Source organism: Anolis sagrei, chromosome 5 (assembly GCF_037176765.1).
Source record: "Anolis sagrei isolate rAnoSag1 chromosome 5, rAnoSag1.mat, whole genome shotgun sequence".
Taxonomy (NCBI): domain Eukaryota; kingdom Metazoa; phylum Chordata; class Lepidosauria; order Squamata; family Dactyloidae; genus Anolis; species Anolis sagrei.
The window spans coordinates 45881761-45905203 of record NC_090025.1 but is presented as its reverse complement, the minus strand read 5'-3'; the positions used below and the strand labels follow the sequence as shown (position 1 = coordinate 45905203).

At 38.8% G+C, this 23443-nt stretch overlaps 1 protein-coding gene across 3 annotated transcripts in view; it reads left to right on the top strand.

Moving 5' to 3' along the window:
- The window catches only part of INPP4B (inositol polyphosphate-4-phosphatase type II B), a 314390-nt gene extending 296689 nt beyond the window's left edge, over positions 1-17701 (top strand). For 2 of the 3 annotated variants that reach the window (XM_067468684.1, XM_060778903.2), the window contains one exon: positions 15703-17334. In XM_067468684.1, the coding sequence (XP_067324785.1) occupies positions 15703-15877 (175 nt within the window). In that variant the 3' untranslated portion in view covers positions 15878-17334. Of the gene's footprint in view, positions 1-15702; positions 17335-17376 lie in introns of those variants that run through there. The other variant, XM_060778904.2, reaches the window with a different exon arrangement.
- Positions 17702-23443: the final 5742 nt, after the last annotated feature.

Here is a 23443-nt window from a genome sequence, read left to right as displayed (position 1 = left end):
GGATATCGCGGGGTCCCTTTGCTTTCTGCTTCCTGAAACCTGCTCCAGCAGGTCAGCAGCTGCTCACCTCTCTCACCATCCCCAAAATGGTGCAGCCTGAAGGCGGAGCGAGGAGGGAGGGGGCGAGGAGGAGGAGCGTGAGGCCACATTACCTTGGAGAATGCTGGGCTGTCCCCACCTCACAAGCCTGGTGCTCTCTCTGTCGCCACTGGCTTGGGGCTGCCTCAGCTTTAACCCCGAAGCAGCTTTTGCAAGAGCCGAAGCCAGTAGAGTGCATTACAGTAATCCAGATTGGATGTAACTAAGGCGGCTTGTACCACCATGGTCAGATTTGGCTTCTCAAGGAACGAGCACAGTTGGCGTATGAGTTTTAATTGTGCAAAGGTCTTCCTAGTCACCACCAACACCTGGACCTCCAGGTTCAGCTCAGAGTCCATGAGAGCCCCCAATCAGCAAACCTTTGTCTTCAGGGGTGGTCACAGGCTGGAGCCCTATTTCCTGGTCTTGACTTCTGACAGACCAGGAGTACCTTTGTCTTATCTGGATTAAGTTTCAAAGTGTTTGCCCTTATTCAGTCTGTTACTGATGACAGGCACTGGCTTAGGGTCAGGACATCTTCCATCGCTTTAGCTGGAAAGGAGTAGTAGAATTGGGTGTCATCATATAGGTGGCACCATACTCCAAAGCTCCATATGACCTCTCCCAGAGGTTTCATGTATATGTTAAACAGCATGGGGGGCAAAATGGAACCCCACAAGTCAATGACTGGGGATTTGAACAGGAGTCCCCTAGCACCACCTTGTGGGTATGGTCGTCCAGGAATGACTGGAGCCACTGTAGGGCAGTGCCTCCTAGTCCCATCCCGGCAAGACAACCCAGAAGACTCCTGCAGACCTCCATGGTTTCCTTTTTTTTCTTCTGCTGCTCTCTTCAGCTGGGAGGTGAAGGCTGAGTTGTTCTGGCAGAAGTTATAGAAGATCCAGATCCAATTTGCTGGCCAAGATGGTCCAAAGTTCTTATACTGTAGCCCAGTAGGTTGGTAAAGTAGGAAAGCTGGGTGTAAAAACCCAAACCTTCTGGGCTGTTTCTGCAACCAAGCAAAGCAGACTGTTGTAGGGTTCTATGGTCTCCCTTTTTCTGTTGTTCTCGTCAGCTGGAAGCTGCATAGGCATGTTTTCCTGGTGCTGTTCCATTGGGACTATGGCTTATCCACCAATGAAACAGAATTTTGAACTAGATAGGCTTTTGATGCAATATAGCAGGACTATTTTATGTACTTATAGGACATGAATGGAAAGGAATAAAATTTCTGGTACAAGCAAAACAGCAGCATTGTTCAGAAGTTATGCATCAGCTAAGGGTTAAATCACTATGATGTGGGGAAAGAAGTCATTAATGGACTTTATTCAATATAATAAAATCATATATTACCAAACGTGAAACAACTTCTCCTCTAATTTAGAAAATGTTTAATTGGTTATTCCAATATTACACAGAAATGAACTGTCTCACTGACAAATCCTTCTCACTTCTAATTTCATTTTGTGACCTAACATCCATATTAACTTATCCATCTCATTGACAATAGTTCTTTCCTAAACCAATCTAAAACATACTAGAATGGCAGGTTTTGCAATTTTGCCATTATAAACCTAATTGTAGCTACTCATTTTTTTATCATTATACATCACGTTAGTCTTTACAAAATTATTATACAATAATCAATTCTAATTTAACACAATTGTTGCTTTTAAAAGAGTGGCTATTCCTTCTGAAAAAAAGTTATCATAGGGTCAGTGTCTAAATATTCTGAAAATCAGGATCAATAAAATGGCATTTCAGATATGGAAACCAGTTTTATAAATCCAGATGTGAGAGGCTAGTGTGTTATACTATATTCTCTCTTGTTGCTGGACAGGGTAAATGCCCAGACTAAATCACATATCATGATCTGATAAACACTTTTTTTCAGAAAGGTTTTTTGTTTTATAGCCACCACAATTTACACCAGGCATGGGCAAACTATCTAACTTGGGGACCCCATGGCAGGCCAGAGATGGGTGGGCTGGCCCCCTCCCTGCCCTTTCCTCCCCTTCCTCTTCTCTTTTGGAGGCAGAAAGTGAAAGAAAGACAGGAAATGTTTGGATCCCAAAAGGGTTACCCTTTGTTAGGATGAGATGGTATGTGTGTGTGGGGGGGGGGGGGGGGGGTTATATCCATTAGGTCCAGTATTGCCTCCTCCTGATATATAATCCTAGAATCCTAGAGCTGGAAGAGACCCCCAAGGGTTATCCAGTCCAACCCCCTGCTATGCAGGAAGGCACAATCAAAGCACTCCTCATAATACAGCCTATGTGGAAAAGCCTACAGAGAAAGAGACTCCACCACACTCCCAGTCAGCCTATGCCACTCTCCAGCAGCTCTTACTCATAGGAAGTTCTTCCTAATCTTTTCAATCGAATCTCTTTCCCTGCAATTTGAAACCATTGTTCCCTTGTGCCCTGGTCTGTAGAGCAGCAGAAAGTCAGTCCCCCCCCCCCCCCCCCCCCCCCCGCCCTCCATGGGACCAGTTAAACATCCCCAGGAGGAAAGGAAGAAGGAAAAAGAGGAAAGAAGGAAGAAAGGGAGGAAGAGAAGGAAGAATGGAAGGAAGGGGAAGGGAATAGAGGGAGGGAGGAAAGAGAGAAGGAAGGAAAGAAAAAAGGGAAGGAGGGAAGAAAGAGGGAGGGAGGGATGAAAGGGTAGATGGGAAGGAGGGAGTTAAGGAAGGAAGGGAGTGAAGAAGGAAGGTAAGAGAGAAAGAAGGAAGGATAGGATGGTGTGAGAGAGAAGGGCCTGAGGTACCGCATTTGTGTCTGGGTTTGCCCATACCTGCTTGACACTAATGGCTAAAATAAGAGTATGCTTAATGTTACTGAATCAGTGCAAAAGCGTGGTTATAAATCTTTGACAAGAAGTCTTTACAAGTAGAGTTAGTCTCATTAATTTTATTTTAATATCTTAAAAAACTGAAAATATGCATAATTATAGGTACTGGGTGCTGCTCAATGTGGTGGTCATCTAGTGGAGAGTGGATTTGAACCCTGCTTTCCACAGTCCAACACTCAAAACACTTCCACACATTGGTGCTTTGCAGTTCAATGAGGTCGAGTCTTTTATATTTAACTGTTGCTTTAGCTTGGGGAAAAAATAAATGTATAAAACAGAAAAGTGCAAAAATATCTATCTCATTTTCAATGATAGACTGTCAACTTTTAGAAGCCTCTTCTGAAAACATGCCAGTGTTTGAGCCTGTTTTATCTCTGAAGGATATTAAGGTTGCAGTCTTGAACCCATTGACAGAAGATAAGTCCCAGTTCTATAGAAGTAAGTCCCAGTTCTGTAGAACTTTACTTAAACTAGACAGCTATAGGATTGCTGTGTAAGACATTTTTATTCCAATTCTTTCTTGGTAGCCAGGATACAGAAGGTTATGGAGGAAAACAAATTAATCTCCCGTTTTCCATGCTAAGCATTTGGGTGGGCTATCCATTCAAAGATAAATTTTGCAGTGGTTCCCAAGCACTCTTCCTACTCCAGTGTTCTCGGCAATCACTGAGCAAAAGCTGCCAGAGTGTGCATTCTCAAGCGTATTCTGTTATGGTCTAATTAATGACCCAAATTGAAATTAGGAGAGTTTATTTCCTTACTAGAAACAATGGGGTCATTCATTAACTTGGTACCCTCCTGTTAGCTGTCAGTTCTGAGCATCCTATTGTTCCCAGTTCTTTCCAACACATACCATCTAGAGGACTGGCTCTTTTTATAAATTACTGTGAGGCTGTAAATTGTCCTCCAAGGTGATAAATACTTCACCATTTTATTTATGAGGTTTATTTGTGTGGCTCAGGAGCATGGAGTCAGCTTGCTATTAGTGTCATATAAGAACACAATTTGTACTATAGTAGGACCAATTGTCGTCCACATATAAACTAATACAAAATAGGTCTATTAAACTTGAAACTAAAGGAGAATCTAGTACAGGAAACCTATCCCACTTTGGGGAAATTGGGGTTAAGATGGTGAAAAGGAGATCATACCCTGTCTTTACTCATTGTTTAAAGAATTGCAGTGTAATCATCTTTCAAAATACTGCTAAAGACCCAGGGAAACATTGTGTTTTGTTTTGTTTTTTACTTAACCTTCCCCTAACCTCTTTCTCACCAAGTTTTATGAACTTCAATTTTCATCAACCCAAACCAACAGGATTGTCTAAAACAGTGGTTCTCAACCTGCGGGTCCCTGGATGTTTTGGCCTTCAATTCCCAGAAATCCTAACAGCTGGTAAAAATGGCTGGGATTTCTGGAGACCCACAGGTTGAGAACCACTGGTTTAAAATATCAGAGCACACCAAGTTAGGAAGGTTTTAATTTGTATTCAAGTCATTGATGTCCTGTCCTAGCTCAGATTGCTAACTCAGGCCAGTGGGCCGGATGCAGCCCTTTGAGCTCTTGGCTCTAGCCCAAGCACTCCCAGTCAAATGTGGCTGTGCAGAGCTCTCCTGAGAGTTCTGCACAGCTGTGTGTAAGCTCTCCTCTTCACAGGATGACATGGTGGGCCTCTGTGTCCTCCTGCGAAGAGAAGTACTCTGTGTGCTGCTGTGTGGGGCTCTCCCAAGAACCCTGCACAGCGGTGTGTGATCCCTGCCCCCCACACACACACACACACCAACCAATGACTCCCAGCCTCCCCTCTGGCCCAACTGCCCACCACCGCCCCATGTCAACCCTTGTCCCCCTCCTAGCTAGGCTGCCCTGGTCCTGCCCAACATGTGGCCCCCCTTCTGAACAATTTGCCCATGTCTGGCAAAATACAAAAATGTTTCCTTTCTTCAGGAAGTACTTCTTTCATCTAAATAACATAAGTAAACATTAGTCAAAATAAATGGTTTCTCCCATTTTGAAAGTTGCAGACTGCATAGTAGAACAGTCATGACTTACCTCAGCCTCATGCTTACTTTTGATAAATCCATTCTCATAAGTCCATTTTGATATGTCAGTCCATCCTCACACTAACGAGAAACAATGCATCTCTTTTTAGTAACCTCTGTGGTTTATTATGCAGTATTTATGAAATAACTTTTAATCAGATACAGAGTCAGAAAGTTAAAGGAGCTACCATTTTGAAAAAATTGCTACCATTACTCATTACCACTTTTAAGTAGGTAATTGTTATCGTAATAGTTACAAGTCATTACATTTTAATTTGGGGGAGAATGTAATGATAATGCATTACACCCTCCTCAGAAATCCATCAAGCTTCTAATTGTAAGTAGAATCCCATTGTTTCCCAACTCAAACTATTATTCAGTTGAATACTATAGACATGCAATACAACCTCCCTTGACCATTCCTACAATGCCAATGCTGCTAAAATAACCTCTAGCTAGAAAGAGGACAAAAACAAAAAGGTTATAAAGAGACTTCGTAAATAGAAGATCCATTGTCATAGGTTTTGTTCATTGACATATGCCTGTATTGCATAAAGGATGCAACAGGTGTTTTATCACAGAGAAAAGCTGCTCTTCTGCCATGATCTGATATGCGCACTTCCAAATCATGTCACAATGACTCCCATGAAGCCCTTTATTTCCCAGATGTTTCAGCACATTTATAGCCCCTGTGAGGAAGCAAAGGCATGGCTGAAAAAAAAATAGTTTTTTGTGTATTTGCCTAAATATGTTCTTGTACACAGAAGCAGCTACAGTAGGTTGTTTCTATCCATGTCTTCAGGAAAGTCAAGTAGTGACTGGACAGACACTGTCTAGGGCAGTGGTTCTCAACCTTCCTACTGCCGTGACCCCCAACATAAAATTATTTTTGTTGCTAATACATAACTGTAATTTTTCTTCTGTTATGAATCATGATGTAAATATCTGATATGTGGGATGTATTTTTATTAATTGGACCAACTTTGGCACAAGTACCCGATATGCCCAAATGTGAACACTGGTGGAGTTTGGGGAAAATAGACCTTGACATTTGGGAGTTGTAGATGCTGGGATTTATAGTTCACCTATAATCAAAGAGCATTCTGAACCCCACCAACAATAGAATTGGGCCAGACTTCCCACCCAGAACCCCCATGACCAACAGAAAATCCTGTGTTTTCAATGGTCTTTGGCAACCCCTCTGGCACCCCTTCAGGACCTCCCCAGGGTTCCCGACTCCCAGGTTTTAACTTGGGTATGAAGTGCTGAATACAAAGAACAGGTTCAATTGTGTATGTTATAGATAGTTCCACAAAGTGGTTTTACCTGAACAAGCTGACACTTCCAAATAATTCCGTTATTTCTTCTGACAATAGAAGTCATCCATATTACAACATTTATTCAGTCTGTCTCTGTCATTCAGGGGCTATAAATAGATGATATGTGAATACCAAAGAAAGCACGGGCAGTGAGAACTGCCTTTGTCAATTGGAAACCTTTGCATTTGGTCCCTCTTCTCTCAACTGCTTTGGCAAGACTTACGTGGCCCTATCTCCCTCCCATGCCATGTCACAGAATGATCCTAAAACACTTTTCTTTTCAGCAACTGTTTGCTGAGAGGCATAGAGCCTGCTGGTTAAGAAGGCTTTGATGACTAGTCTTCCATGTCCCCTTCGAATTCATGGAAGTAGTTTGAGAAATCCATGGAACTGAAATTTAGTTTTCAAACACAGAGCCCCAGAGCTTCATTAGGTGTTTGGAAGTGACTAGTGTGGTCCAAAAAAATGCCCATTATACTCCTTTGAGATAAAGCACTGACTTCCAATAGATACTATTCCTAGCTTCAGCATAGGCTCTTCTGCAACCATGCCATTTTTAAATCATGGGTGTGGTCTACAATTTGACATCAGTGGACAGGAATGATAGCATTGCAACCTTTATCAACAAAGAAAAATGAGATGACAAGAAATAATATGGGGGGAGCCATCTGATTTGGCATTAAAGAGAATATATGTATCCCCCTTTATGGAAGGGCCTGTATGAGCACAAGATTACTTAGGTGAGGAGTTGGGATCTCTAGGTGAAGACAAATCCAGTGATTGGGAAAGTGAGTAGAGACTTCTTTTAACAAAAGCAGCAAAATGTTGCAGGGTGGTACTTTAGGATAGTGAGGAGTCAGCTGCTTGGTAGAATAAGTTGGTGAAAAATTATTCATGTAGGTACTGAATAGCCATTGAATGTGGAATTTGCATTTGCCTCCCTTGGTGGATAATAACAGACTTGAAACGTCATTGCCCTTTGCTCCTAAAAATGAGGAATATTTTCCTTTTCCTGCTTTACATTTTACATGTACACCCCTTTCCAATGACTACAAATAGTGCCATCATTTTTCTACATAAAATCTTTTTTCCACAGTACAGTTTTCCTTTGGGAGACTGTACCTGCAAATGTCTCTTATTATTTAAATGAGACGCTCTAATGAAGATGGAGAAGTGTTGGAGTTTATTGTCACTCGGGTATGGATAGCCCTGACAATCCTGAATTTTATCTCACCCTGAAGATGTCTGTCTTTAGAACAACTTGCAAGTATTCTTCAGCCTTGCATTTCCCCCCATTTTGTACTGTGAAGGCTCACTAATGAAACCTTGCATAATACAAAAATAGAAGTCCAAATTCCCAAAGTTTCAGAGCACTATCTTAGATAATGACACAGGCTGGATGCTAATGTTTGTTGGGATATCATTTGAAGCACAGCAGGATTGCTAGAAGATAACCTTCCACCCCTGCATGCATTGATGTGAGGACATGGGCACTTCTCCAAGGTGTCTGGTAGAAGGAAGTGTCCACAGTGATAGTTAATCATAGCCTGCTATGCTGTCTGTATTGTTGAACTTCATGCCTTGAAGACAAAGGGATTGGCTTTTGTTCATCCTTATATTCTCACCTCCTTAATGGTGTTTTGAGAATGGATTGAGCCCAGGGTAGGTGAAATATAATACTGTTCCAGTGAAAATGAGAGAAAATACCTTGTACCTTATGTTTATATTACTGTATAACTTTTCATCTATTGCATCAAATATAATACATTTGCATATTTCATATTCACACTCTCTTCCTTCAAGTGACATTTAAATCCAGAACAAATTGTAGAAATCTTCATATAACTAAATTAGAAAATAAACTTAAATTCAAAAAGAAAAGACAGAAATATTTTTTCAGAATATTACAATAGTAAACAATTATTAGTTGGCTCAAAGCATTTTAGTTTTCAGACAGTAGGCTTACATTGTTTATCAAAAATAGCTTTCCAATTTATTCTTTTCCAAAAGTAGATTGCTACGTGACATGTTTGAGAGAAACATCCAAAATTATCTTCTTTTGGAGTGTTTGCTTTGGTTTTTCATGATCTTTTGAGCTATTGAAAATTAAATTTGCACATTTCTATTTTCACTTTCACCATTATGTATTATACAAAAGCAATTCTGCTAACTTTGTAGTTGCCTATGGAACAAAGGGCTGTCTAAAAACCTTCCAAACACTTTGTGTAGAATTCTAAGGATTGCTGGAGAGACCACACAAATAGGTGTTGTGGTTATAACAGCGATGGAGAGCAAGAAAACAAGTTAGTCACTCAGATGCATTGATCAAAATTTCAACCCCCTTTTCAACATCAGGTTTGCTATTTGCAAAATCACTTTCTTCCTTATGAGCATTGGGACCAGCTCTCAATAATTGTGTGGTCAACCATTGCTTTTAGTAGCAGATAAATAAGAGGAGACAGGCATGTCAATTTCCTTTCTCCACTTTCAGTAATACATTTTCTTCCTTTAAAATCTTTATCCCAACGTCAACATGAAAGACAGGAACAATAAAAACACTTTCTGCTCTTGAGATTTTCATTGCCAAATGATTCAACCTTTCTGTTTGGCCTATTGTAAATGGAGGTAAAGCCTGTCAGTACATCTTGGGGTTTGTTTCGGTCATTCGTAGTATTTTGGCAGCTCATCTGTTTGTTAGCAAGGAAGATGGTAGAAGAAAAAACAAACAAACCAGTATTCACATAACCAGCAGCTCAGCCCTTGAACTGAGAATAGTCAAATCTTGTTTTTCTGTCCTAATGGCCATTCATTTTAATCTAATCTTCTGTTGTTGGAATAACCTGTTTACCCATGGAAACAGTTAAATTATGTCACCTTATTTCAGTGGCCAAGTTGTGTACCTAAATATTTTCCACTGAATTTGTGTTATTGAAGGGAGGAAGGGCTTGGAATAAACATCACTGCTGCTTTTGACAAAAACCTGTTTCCATTTCAGCTTGTAAAATACATATGTGCAGCACTGACAGCACTTTGAAACTGGCCATTTTAGGGCTCTTAAATTATCTGTTGTTGTTTCTTATAGAATTTTTCTGTGCACTTACAGCCTGTTTTTATCCTGTCACTATTTGCACAATCAAACATATTTCCCTGAACTACAAACCCATCAATTTCTGTTGCCTTTTACCCAATATTTCACCTTGCTTCTCCTTGACATCAGAGAAAATGGCACACTCAGAGTAAAACATCACAGTGACATCCCAAAAACCTTTTCCACCATGCTGTCTTCCCTTTCAGATGCTCTAGGTCAGCTACCATGCCTCAGGGGATCAATCCTTCCTTACACATTTCCTCTACACATTTACTGGAGTGCATTCACCCACAAAATCTTTCCAGCAGGCCGATAATCATGCACCTGTGTGCAATACAAAATATAGTTTCCATAATCCTTCTGGCTTCTTACCTGTGTGAGGTCACAGTCATTACAAGCCTTTCTACCATTTGTATTATAATCTTCCACTCGGTCACTTCATTGTTCTGAGATTTCCATGATACCAAGAAGTTGGAAACCAGTGAACCTGGGTCATCCCCTCTTTCCAAGCAGAGATGAAACCCTTGGTAAGATTGCCAACTAAAACTGCAGATAAATCCCCAAGATGTCTGATAAAATTGTGCAGTTTTATCATTCTCTGGAGCAGACCATCCAACTTGTTCTTCTACCTCTCTAGAGCTTAATGATGGACTAAAGGTTAGTCTTTCATTTTCAGCACTATTCACCGTTTTCTGAAGTGCTATATATGCTCTGTTCATCTCTTGGTCACATCTACAATAAAAAATTCTTAGATACTACCAAATGAGGATCTGATTTCGAAGGGACCCAAAAGCATGACTAGAATATGTTTTTTTTATTACTGTTTAAATATGGGCTTTTAAAGTGTCAAGGTAGGGAGGATATGATTTGGAATGAGAATGCAAGAAAAAAATATTTTCATGATGAATATGGACTAGTGTGAGAAAGAAAGTGATATGTGGCTTTGCCAAAATCCACTTTGGGCTTCGATGGGAATAATTTTGAAAATTAGACTAGACTAGACTAGACTAGCACCCACTGTGTCCATCTTCTGCAAAGACCTAAAGACATGGATGTTCTGCTGTGCTTTTGACTAGACGACTCCTCTGATAACTTGGCCCCAGCTAGGATCCTACACTTTACTATTGTTCAGTACTTAAAGTTATAATGTTCTTACATTGCCCCCTAACTTTTCTATTGCCAATTGACTTACACACTTTAGCCATCAAACCTATCCTTACAATTGATTTGCACCAGCTGCTCACCCATGCCCAGAAACTGATCATTATTGCAAGTTTATTGGTTACCAGTTGATATCTGCTTTTATAGTATTTTTACAATGTTGTTTTATTTTATTTATGTTGTTGCTGATGTATTTTAATGTGTTTTATTTTAACTATGTTGATCGGGCTCATCCCCATGTAAGTTGCCCCGAGTCCCCTTGGGGACATGGAGGCAGGGTACAAAAATAAAGTTGTTGTTGTTGTTGTTGTTGTTGTTGTTGTTGTTGTTATCATTGTTATTATATCTGGAGGGCTCAAGGTTGTGGATATGTTCCTAGAAAATAGCTTGTAAAAATTGACACATTTGGGAAGGGTTCATATTTGCATATTTTATGCAGTCAGGTGTTGGTGATGTTGGCCTAGTGACTTACAGAATCAGATCAGTTCTATAGCCTTTTCTAGAACTTGAACTGGCATTCATTCAGATAGAATAGCTTTAGACCAAAAATGGAACATCAAGATTTCCAAAGATAAATCATAGATGAACATTACTTATGAACCAGGCCATTGAATTCATGCAGAGAAGCATAACGGGTAGTGGTTGCAGGATGCTAACATTGTACTCCAATACAATAGGACTTGGGCTTCTTTTTAAAAACTTGGACTTATCTTCAGATACTGAGAAATTTTAATAGATGTACTTGAACACAAGATTCTCACTTTTATAAAAGACATTGCTTTAATTTGTTCCTCTCCTGACCATTGAAACCTGCCTAGTTGTTACTTCAGTTCATGTAACTGCTTCAAAGAAAATAACCAGCACTAACCAGCAGTGCTGAGATTTTAGATGTCTTTGCTATACCTCAAACAATGAGCCAGTTGATTCTTACATGAGCTAGATTACTTGGTATACTTCAGAATTTCTTTTCAAGTACTTTTGCTTTTGCATAAAAATCTTTTCACAATTTTCTGAAGCATTATAAAGATTTTGAATTAAGGTGAGATTAGTATTCCATCAAAGACACTTATTTGTACAAAAGAAACCCTCGTATTGCATCTCATCCTTTGCACAAGCTTAGATATCAGGCTTTGATTTTAATGATATTAGTCTGCAGTGTATATAATAAGCAGCAGTAACCCACTTTTCTTAACTTAATTTTTACTGATTTATAGTGTAAGTTCAAGAACTGATATCATATATGAATACATTTTATTAACTCTGTTTTTCTGTCTATCATGCAATTGGTTGTACTAATATCTATAATTATTAACAGCTTAGGTAACTGCAAAAACTCCAAAATCCAGTTTGTTTGTTTGTTTGTTTGTTTGTTTGTTTGTTTATTATATTTTTATACCCCACCCTTCTCCTTCTGAAGAGGACTCAGGGTGACTTACAAACTACAGCAAAAATTCAATGCCACATCGTGCACATGACAATAAACATACCATATAAAACTATAAAACATATCAAACGGTAATGCAGATTAAAAACATACAAATTGCCGAGTCATCATTTCCCAACTTCTTAGTTTTCCCATTGTTGTTATTCAGACTGCTAGGTTAGAATGAGCTAAAGCCCACCCTCCCTAGCAAGGAGTCACTTGATCCCCCTCCCTCCTTGACACAACCTAAATCCCTGATAGAATATGATCTTATAGGTTGTTATCATAAGGCAGTATAAAGTGCTATTTAGCAAGGATGTAAGGTTAAGGGTACAAGATGACAAGATTTTTAAAGCAGTTAACCATAGAGTGTAGGGGGGATCGATATTTAGATCTTAAATGTACTGGGAGTTAACACTCAATGACCAAATTCTTTTAGAAATCAAAATAATGATGATACAATGAATACGACCCAATCAGAAGAACTTGCTGGAGATGATTTATTTATTTATTTATTTCGAGTATTTTTACCTCGCCCTTCTCAACCCCCTGGGGACTCAGGGTGGCTTCCAGCCGGTAACAATTTGATGCCTTCATGTACACATAATAAATTACAGAACAGAAACAATAGTTATATATAATTAAAAACATTAAGTCAATACAATTAAAATGTACTAAAATATACCAGTCTGGTGGCCATTATCTAGTCGAATTCAATAGTTGGAGACTCATCAAGCTTGTCCATAGTCCATCACCATAGCAATTGTCATCATTGTCATTGTCATAGTCCGCATAGTTACCCAAAAGCCTGGTCCCACGTCCACGTTTTTAACTTCTTTCTAAAGGTGAGGAGGGATGAAGACAGGAGGGATATTCCAGCCTCTTCTGCAGCAGCAGACTCCTCTAGCCCTGCCAGCTGAAAATAGTCTTTGGCAAGCTGTCTTATATATTCATGTATAAGTCTAGAAATTTTGGTCAAAAATATCTACCTAAAAACTGAGAACGGTATAGTATAGTATGTAAGAACTATACTTTAACTCTTATGAAGGGAATCATCCCCTTCTCTGAGTAGAGTGACAGAAGGTGAGAGCTTAATATGCCCTGGAGAAGCCTAAAAGAATCACCAGCCCCCTCTAGTCTCCCCACTGTAGTGCCACTCTCTGGTCTTCCTGAATTCCAAGAAGTGACAATGGCAGTGGCATCCAGATGGAGCTGATCCCCAGAGGCAGAGCTGGCACTTTCCCTTCTCTGCAGAATGACCTTCAATTTATCCATAAGTCAGATTAGAATCCATAATGTTGGCTCCAGAACCTACTTTTATATGAGGCCAATTTATATGTGAGTATATACAGTAGATAACATATCATAAAATACTTAGGATGTAGCAGTGTCAAAACAATACGGTATTGACTTCATTTATCTAATCTTAGCATGGGCAACATTGCCTGGTTTAAAATGTCTGTTGCCTCAAGAGAGCAGCTGACCACAGCAGAGTTGAAAAATATTGTTGCAGGCATTTAATTTCAGTAGTGAAATTAGGCTCAACTACAAGTCCAGTCACTTTGTGATTTGCCTTGAACAGTAGAGTATCTGGAACCGATCCTGTTTGGATGTTGTCTGATTCTTCAAGAACCACCTTTAAAAAATTGTAGCTACCCAGAAAACCCAGACTTGGGGATTTTTTTCAAGAAGGTAGATTATTACTGCACACGATCTTTAAAACTTTAAATTGGCTGTTAAGAGGACCACTTTGTATAGCAAAATTCAGTATGCTGTTTGCATTGTTCATCAGGCAGGTTGCTTCACTAGCAGGTTTAGTGACATTTATTTGGCAGTGGGTTTTGCAAAAACTTGCCATTGTGTGGAGATTAATTGCTGTAATCTTGAATAAATCCCACCAGTATTGAAAACTGCAGTACATTCATTTACTGATACAATTAGATGTCCACTAGAAATCCAGATTCTTGTTGTCAAGAAGCTAAGATTGATGATGTTACAAATATGATTTGCAGAACTATTTGCAATGACCTGATTTCATCACCTACAGTGATGATGTTAATGTGATAGGGTGTATTTCTTTAAGATAACATCAAGCAATACTCTATATTACAGATTAATAAAGAGAGTTATCTTGTTAATTCCATAGTATGTATTAAAAATACAACAAAATGTTATAGCATATCCTTAGCCTCTAACAGGATTTTATTCAGCCATGCCACCTTCCAGGATACTGTGGCTCATTTTATACATCTTGTCAGGGTTTATATGGAAATCTGGCTTGTAATTTGTAGAATCATAGAGTTGGAAGGAACTGCATGGACCATGCTATGCAGGGTTCAGCTGAAGCACTCCAGGGAGTTTGGCAAAGACCTCCAAAGGAGTGTTACTACCCTCTGAGACAGTCTATTCAACTGGCAAAAAGCACTTCCTAATGTTTAGGTGAAATTTCTTTTCTTGTAGCAATGTTATTGTTATCATTTCTTACCCATCTCTCCTCAAGGCTGGGGGGAGGGGGGAACATACAACTATGGCAACATTTTAGATCATAGGAGGAACCATAGTGTAGTGGCAAAGTGTAACAGCATGCAGAAGTTCCCAAGTATCCGTCCTAACAAATCCAGTCTTAAAATGACAAGCTGACATGTATGCAAAACACATCTGCCTGTAACTTTGGATAACATTTGGACAGAAAGAACGAGATCTAATACAATCTGATTACACCCAGTCTTTTTTTTAAAAAAGATTATTTCGAACAGATGCCGGTGTCAAAATCTAAAAGATTATTTTTTTTTCCAATATGTGGTTATCAGTTAAGCACTCATGTCCACTACATCTCATTTGCAAGTAAATAATCATATTTAAGAACTAAACAATTTAAATAACATAACATAAAATTATGCAGGATTGTCTTTAGATTTTTGGGATCTGATACGAAATAACTTCTGGCAGAACACTTTGTTGATGGACTTTGGTGAGCTTATCTGACCAGTAATAGTCTAAATAACATATGATTGATGTTAGCTTCTGTTCTATTTCCCCATAACACCTAGAAGTGATGCTACATCAGGGATATTATAGGACATTAAAGCAAATACTAAAAGAGGAAGGTTCATGTTATGTGTGGGCAGTAGGCTCTGTAAGAATTTTGGGTTAACAGCATTTGCTCCAAGAGTGCCAAGTTCTGACAGTTATGAGCAAGCAACCTTGACTAATAGAGGGAAGTCAAACATTCTTGGAACTTACAATGGCGGCTTCCTAATACAAGAGTTAAGGCTTGTGAGTTGTGTTCTATTGTGGAGACAACAAGCCGCAAGGTCTTCCTCCTCACCATTTCAATGCTGGAGGATGCTCTGAGCTGACTGTTGCATCAGAATCCTCTGTAGATTTGTACTGGCCCTGTTTATTCTTGTTTCCTTTACTGGAAATCATACATTTATCCATTTATTCCACTTCATGGCATTTCAGGCTTTTTTGGCTCCCTTGGGCTGGCGGGTTCCATTAAGAGCTTCTATCCTATGAATGCATCTTTAATGTTCTAAGAAATATCAGGGAGACATTTTGGATGCTTGTTGAAGAATAGCTTTAAACATGTGGAATACTTTTGATTAGGAGGTCAAAGAATCACTGAGCAATAGATATATTATTACTGTGTGGGCATATCTGTTATTAGAATACCTGAGTGTTGCCTTTCTCTCCTATTAAATGCTCTCTTGTTTGTTCCTAACTTCCCCTGTTTAACAGCAGACAAACCCAGGGAGCACTGAATGAGTCGGATGATCCTGAAACAGGCTGTCTAACTGATAACAAGCCAACTTCTCGTCACTTCTATCCTGTCGCCTTGTTGCTTGTCAGCTCACATTTGCTGGTTGTGTGGCTTATTCTAAGTCTTGCTTTATTATTAGCCAAATATCAGTAAAGGTCACTTCTGTTCTTTCCTTTTCTTTTCTATGAACAGCAACAGCTTAAGATTTAAAAATTGTGCTGTATTATTTCTACATTTTGAGACCTGCAAATGTGTCCGTACAAAGCCAATGTCTTGAACTGTAAAGGTTTCCCTCCTGACACAGCCCAGAACTCAAGAAAGCATACTATGCATTGAGTAAATTAATCTGCTTTCTATTTCTAGCAAGTCTTTTTGCACTGTCATTAGCACTTAACAAAAGCCCATTTATAGCAGTGTTTCTCTCATTTTCCCCCCACCAACTTAGGGTCAATTCCCATTCTTTTGGGTGATTTTCAACCACCTCCCTTTGGGGCCATTGGGTAAAATTGTTCTCCAGCCTGTCCCCAACACACATGCACTCAGAGAAGAAAACTACCAAAGTTTATTGTGATTTTTTTTTCTGGCATTGGCATTATTGTAATTGTCACTTGGGGAGAACACAAGAGACAAATGGCTCATGGTAGGAAAATGTGGTGGCCAAATGCACAGCATAAAGGTATTGACACATTGGTGGTTATGGTCAGTCCATAATCATTAAGTATGAAAAAAATGAAACCTTCTTTTGTGCACATAACAATTCAGTCCAAGCTGAGTATTTTAGACAGATCAGTTTGTAAGACTAACTTTCAGTGTGGTGCTTTCATTGTTAGTTGCTGATAGTACACTTCTGTTTGGACAAATAATGCACTCTTCTTCTTTTTTTTAATTTGTTGCAACTAACCCACTTCTGTCAAGCCATTCTATGGCATTCAATAAGTTCTGTTTTGTAACCAAATTAACCTGTTTGTAACTGTTGCTTTGGTTGTCTTTTGCTTTTACAAAACACATCTATATTCTTTTAAGCAAAGCTTTCTTTCTGTCTTGATGCACCATGTTGGCTTTTGTGACTTTTGTACTGTGTATGAACGAAGCATCTCTTCTTTGTAAAGCAGAGAGTTGGATCAAGCTATTGGAAAGCCGTTTTCTCTTCCTTCCTTTGCAATGCTTGACTGTGTTGAAAACCAGACAAAGATGGAAATTCCCATTAGAAATCTATAGCGCCAAACTTAATAAAATGCCTTATTCCTAAAACCTGCACACTTAAGGCTACATGTGAACTTTAAACATGTGCAACAGAAACTAAATGAAACCAATTTGGTGGGGGGGGGGGGGTTAAAAGAATTTTTTAAAAGTAAATATATTTCTAAATGTAGAGTAAAATATATCATAAAGTATTTAATCTTTAATCCAACCACAGTGAAAGAGGAATATATAAAGAAAACCCCACAACCTATTTCTAAGGGCAATAACTGTATTGAGCCTGGCCTTGGATCTAATTTTGTAAGATGTATCATCACTCGTGGAGAATATATTGTAGAGTTGAATCTTTGTTATTTTTACTTCAATTGTTGCTGAAACTCTGCAATGTACAAATAAAACATATTTATTTATTCTTTGTTTCATGAAGTTGTCTTTTTTCCCCTTTTCACCAGAGAAGGATGCCGCATAGAGAATGTACTGAAGAATATCAAATGCAGAAAGTATGCTTTCAACATGATACAGCTGATGGCTTTCCCCAAGTACTACCGACCACCCGAGGGAACATATGGAAAAGCTGACACCTAGGCTTTAGACCAAAATCCAAGCAAACATTTATTTTCAGTGTGCAGAATCACACAGCTACTCATTAGTTGACACAAATCACTTTGTGTATCTCACAAGCTGAGAGCATGTAAAAGGAAAGTACTACCTAGGACCTGTTCTTGTCAGACTGTACTGTCGTTCGAAAGGAAACACCAATAAAGTATGGTAGGCTGAGTGATGTCTAATTTTTCAAATTTAGACTTGTATCTCATAAGTCAACCAGAATTAAAGGTGTGAAAATGGGTGACCATATGCTGAGTTGGTAGGAAATGACTGTGGGCCTGAATTTGTATCTAACACCAACTTCCACATTAGGCTGCACTGGAGTGTGGGGCATAAGATTCATGACAACTTTGGAAAGGGAATGTTGATCTCCTTGACTTTACACTACATATTTGTTATATCGTGTAGCCTTCAGGGCATTTTTTAAAAGTCTAGCTACATATATCATTCACATGTTTTGAAAATGAGATGACAGTTTGGGCTTTCATCCATTATTCCTAGTATCATCTTGCAATTCTCTTGGATTCAGGAACTTGTGTTTTTACCAGCCATACTCTTTGATCTTGAGGAGTAACCCATGTAAGCAACATAAACCAAAGGTAACCACTAAAGTGTATTCTCTGTGTGATGTGGGAGCATCAAGGAGGCAAAGAGATTCTGCTGGTGTTTGTACTGCATTGCATTGTACGTATCTGAATTTGGCTAAAAATAATAACATCATTGAAACTGAAATCTACAAAAGGCCTAACAATGAAACCTGGGCAGGAGATTGAGCTACACTCACTTGAAATGTTGAGAAATTCAATAAAATGTAATAACTTTAATCAAAAATTATCAAAATTGCAAATAATAACTCAGTTATGGCATGTCAAAAGTTGTAGCATATCAACATAAAAACTAATTTCATTTTCTCATTTTCAAATTCAGTGTAAATCTGTGTTTTGTATTTAAAACACAACTTAATGTATGCAGTAGCATAGGAGCTGCAGTGGTGCAGTGGGTTAAACTCTTGTGCTGGTTGAACTGTTGACCTGAGGGTCGGCAGTTCAAATCCATGAGATGGAGTGAGGTCCTATCTCTTAGCCCTAGCTTCCCATGCGGGGAGATGAGAGAAGCCTCCCATGCAATGGTAAAATATCCAGGCATCCTCTGGGCAACATCCTTGCAGATGGCCAATTCTCTCACACCAGAAGCGACTTGCAGTTTCTCAAGTTGCTTCTGACATGAAAAAAAAGTATGCAGTGTATATCATTGTAAGTAGCTTACAATGAACCAAAAACCATTTAAGGTTGGGAAAATGACCTTTGAGTGAAACATTTCCTATAATGCCTTGTTAAAATGTCATCTTGTGGTTAGATTCTAGTCCACCATTTCTGCCAATACTTGTGTGATTGGTCTCATTTAATAAGTTTTATAATATATGCTTGCTCAAAATGAGCATGTGTTTATTAAAAGTGAATCCAGTTTCTTGTCAGTTTAGTACAGCATCTTATTATCTTGAGTAAAAGAATCTGTGGAAAAATATTATTTGCATTATAAAGCATACAAGATGTGTACAAACTACATATAACTTTACTATTATGAATTTATTCAGAGATCATAAAATACAACTATTTTGCATCGCATATCTTTGTATTATGATTAGACATCATATACTGCAACATATAATACAAATTTATGGCTGAAAAACAAGTATGGAAGTCAGCAGCATAATCCTCAAGGAGTTCTTTTCCACAAACACTATTGAAGTGAATGAGGGAAAGAGCTGTATTCTTCATTAATTTCTTTGGGTCATATTATGAAATGCCCCTCTACTTTCCAGTTCATCATACTGAAAATAAAATTAACACATCTTTCCCTCTGTTTTTTTTTTTAAGGAAAGGCTGGATGGCCATCTGTCAGGAGTGCTTTGATTATGTATTTCTGCATTGGTCTAGATGTTCCTTGTGGTATTTTCCAACTCTATCATTCTATGGCTAGATATGGTTAATTCCTATACAATGTTGCTGCTATAAACGCATTAAAATCTGGATTGAAGTTTAAGGTGCAGCTCATGAGACTACTGCAGAAATTTATTGTTTAATATTAAGCTTTATATGAAATTAGGAAATATTCTTTGATCATAAGGAAATAAAAACAAGAGCAGAGGGACACTGTAAAGTGTGTGTCTTAATTTTAGTGCTTTTTCAATGGTGCTCCAGAACAGAATGTTACTAGGTTAGCATGCACAGCTGACAGATGTTTTTAAATTATTTAATACTGTATAGAGTTTTCTGCCTACTTAAGAACCCTGGTGTTTGGGGTGCTCTGCAGCCCCAGTGAATGTGTTTTTATGGTGCTTCTAATGCCATAAGACTTTGCTTGCCCCTTATGTATTATTTCTTTGGTCTTTGAAAAAATGATGCTTGAAGTGCATATTTCCACTTGCCAAAACTATACTTTATACTTTGAACATATTTTAAAGGAGAGGAATGGCACATAAGTGTAGGTCAATTCTTGTAGGGAAACAAATAGGGGGGATCTTTCGACTTTTAAGAAACCTTCTTTTCCTCCTCTTTTATATAATATTATGGTATGCCACCCTTCTTTTTGTTCTACCAGACACTTTCCCCCATTCCTCTTTGCATGCAGATGCATTTTTAGTAGCCACCTTGGAAGACATCCTTAAAATGGGGTGATGGTTATTGTTTCGCTTTGCATGGTCATTTTAAAAGTCCCCAGAAGGACTTGCATTGCTTGAATCCTAATGCATCAACCCATGGGTAAGATCTAGGATCAGGAGGTGTAGCATCCATGTATCATAAAAGTAGAATTCAGAAATGTTTCTCTTCTCTTCCTTGCTCCCAAAAACACTTTTTGGCATCTGCAGACACCCCAAAATTCTAATTTACTAGCTGGTGGTGAGGAGAAGGGTAGCACCCAGGTACATTCCTACATGGACACCAGCAGCAAGACATTCTCTGGACTTCGTAGAACAGTAGTTCTCAACCTGTGGATCCCCAGATGTTTTGACCTACAGCTTCCAACAATCCCGTTAGGATTTCTGGAAGTTGAAAGCCAAAATATCTGGGGACCCACAGGTTGAGAACCACTGTCCTAGAGAGTTTTCTAGAAATCCTGGAAGTCAATATCTCCAGTTATAGGAACACAATGATGTGCTTCCACCCATCCTTCTTCCCACTGACAAGTAAATTGGGTTTTCAGGCAGAGCTTGGTCATTGTAGGAGGTCATTAAAGAATTCAAACCATTGCAGTCACCCAAACAGGTGTATGTTGAATTTAAATCACTAACAGGATGTCAAACCATGTTTGGAACCTATGGCACAGCCAGATATGGAAAATAGGGTGATCCTCTTTGAAGAGGAAAACTAAATGGCCAACCAGGCCTGTGTAAGCTTTCATGCATGGCTGAATTAGTTCTCTGGACTGTGCCTCCATCTACACTGACCATTCAATGCAGTTTCAAACCAGTATTGAAGAAAATGTTATCGTTGTGCAAATTACTTAGGAAATCCTGGAACCATTTCAAGGTTTGTATGGTGATTACATAAACCACAGAGCACTGATGCACATTAAAGACTTTCTTTTGTGCACTTTTTGTGGGAGTTTGTTTCTGGCCATCACAGTTTGAAGCTAGCCTTGAGCTGCATGAAATGGTCAGTGCAGATGGAGCCACAGTCCCTGGAATATCACTACTGCACATGCAAGTGGGCAGCTTACAGCTCTCAGATGTTGTTGGAATGCAACTCTTCATACCTCACAAGTGGTTATCCAACACCATTGCACTTCGCATCCAACAACATTTTTTCCACTCCTCCTTTAATGCATTCATGACTGTTGTGAAACATTGTGGAGAAAATCTGATGAATATGTGCTTTACATAGTTTGTGGAGAAAGCATGAAAATATGTTTTGATAGTTTACTTCTTCTTTAATTGAATTGGACAACCGTTTTTGAACATTCAGCTTTAATGCATGTATAGGGCTTTTTATCATTTTGCCTAATGTTTTAGTAACTGCAAATGTTTCTGTGTATAAGCCATATCCATTGTGCATTTTGTGTGTGGGTTTTTTGTGCATGTATTTTTATTTAAATAAATGTGTCTTATTTTTCATAGTTTTTGCCTTTCTGTGTTTGAATGGTTTCCATCACCATTAAACAAACAGCATGAAAAGGTTAGATCCTGGGAGGAAATATCTTGTGTCACTTGAAGTGACACATCTGAAGCTTCAGAGAATTGTTTTTGGGGGATGCAACGTTCTTGAAGGACTTTGGAGACATAAGTAGGTCAACTTATAAAATGCCCTTTGAAAGGTTTTCATTTATGTTTCCCAAGTTGCATTCCCAAGTTATGTTTCCCAAGTTGCATTCCATTTATACTAGATCACATAAACTGGTGACTCATGTGCAATTTTATGTTAGTGTTAGGGTAAGTATTCTAATATAGATTTGGGCAACATCATTCCATGTGTGTATATTTCTTATTCACCATGATTATTTACATCTAGTAATCATATGTTTATTATTACATGCATGAGGTTATGCTGCCTACCTACTGCATACACTAGTACAGCAGGCAGTTGAATCTTATTTCTGTCCAAAAGATGAGCACTGTCCTCAACCTCACTGAAGCCACAGGCTAGCTTGAGGCAAAGCAAAGAACTTTCTTTTCTCTAAATGTTAATAAACCATTTATCTCATCATACCTCACCACAGGCCAGGTGAGCTGATAAAAACTGATGTTCAACACATCATCTAAAATGTTACAAGTTCTGAAGTCCTGGCTCAAGGAATAAAGGAGGCTGCAGGTTTCCTGTATAGTCTTTTCCTTCATTTCTTCACTGCTCCTGACATCTCAGCATCTTCCTCCTGAGATTGTGGAGTCAGACCCTGAAAGAAAAGAACGTTCATGCTGTCTTGTAAATCTCAATTTTCAGAGGCATGCATCCACATTTTGAGCAGTCAGTGCCATATAATCAAAGCTATTATATATTTTATCTAGAAAGTAGGCATATTAACTCTGTTTTCCTTGTGATATATATATATGGGTACCCAATGGCGCAGCGGATTAAACCACTGAGTTTCTGAACTTGCTGACCAAAAGGTTGGTGGTTTGAATCCAGAGAGCAGGGTGAGCTCCCGCTGTTAGGTCCAACTTCTGCCAACCACATGCAAATGTGAGTAGATCAATAGGTATTGCTTCTGCAGGAAGGTAATGCCACTCCATGCAGTCATGCTGGCCACATGACCTTGGAGGTGTCTACAGACAATGCCAGCTCCCTGGGTTAGAAATGGAGATGAACACCATCCCCCAGAGTCGGACTCAACTAGACTTAATATTAGGGGAAACCTTTATCTTTGCTATATATATAAATATTTTTGAAAAATTATTTTCTGTTTTGAACCAAAAAGATAGTACAAATGCAATTGCAGCCCTATAGTCTGTCTAGTTCACAAAAGTTCAGGCCTCAATAAAGATGTTAAAGGTGTGTGTGCTTTCATATCACCTGTCAATTTATGGTGACTCCATAAAATTTAAAGGACTTTCTTAGGAATACTCAGATGTGGTTTGCCAGTTCCTTTCTCTGAAATTTAGCCTATAGCACTGGGTATTTACTGATTTTCTCCCATCCAAGTATTAACCAAGTCTGATCCTGCTTAGCTTCCATGGTTAGATAGGATTTGATTACTAAAGGTGCCATAGAAGAAAAGTTCTGAACATCTACAATTGTCTCATGCCATTGGTCCACTGTGTTTTTTACCGAGGGTGATAGCAGCTCTCAGAATTTCAAACATGAATCTTAGCCAAAGATGCCAGAGACTGGACTGGGACTATTATTTGTTGTCTGCTGTCTAACTCCTATTTCACTCCTTGTCTCTGACTGTCCTTGTAAATCTCTTTTATACACACAT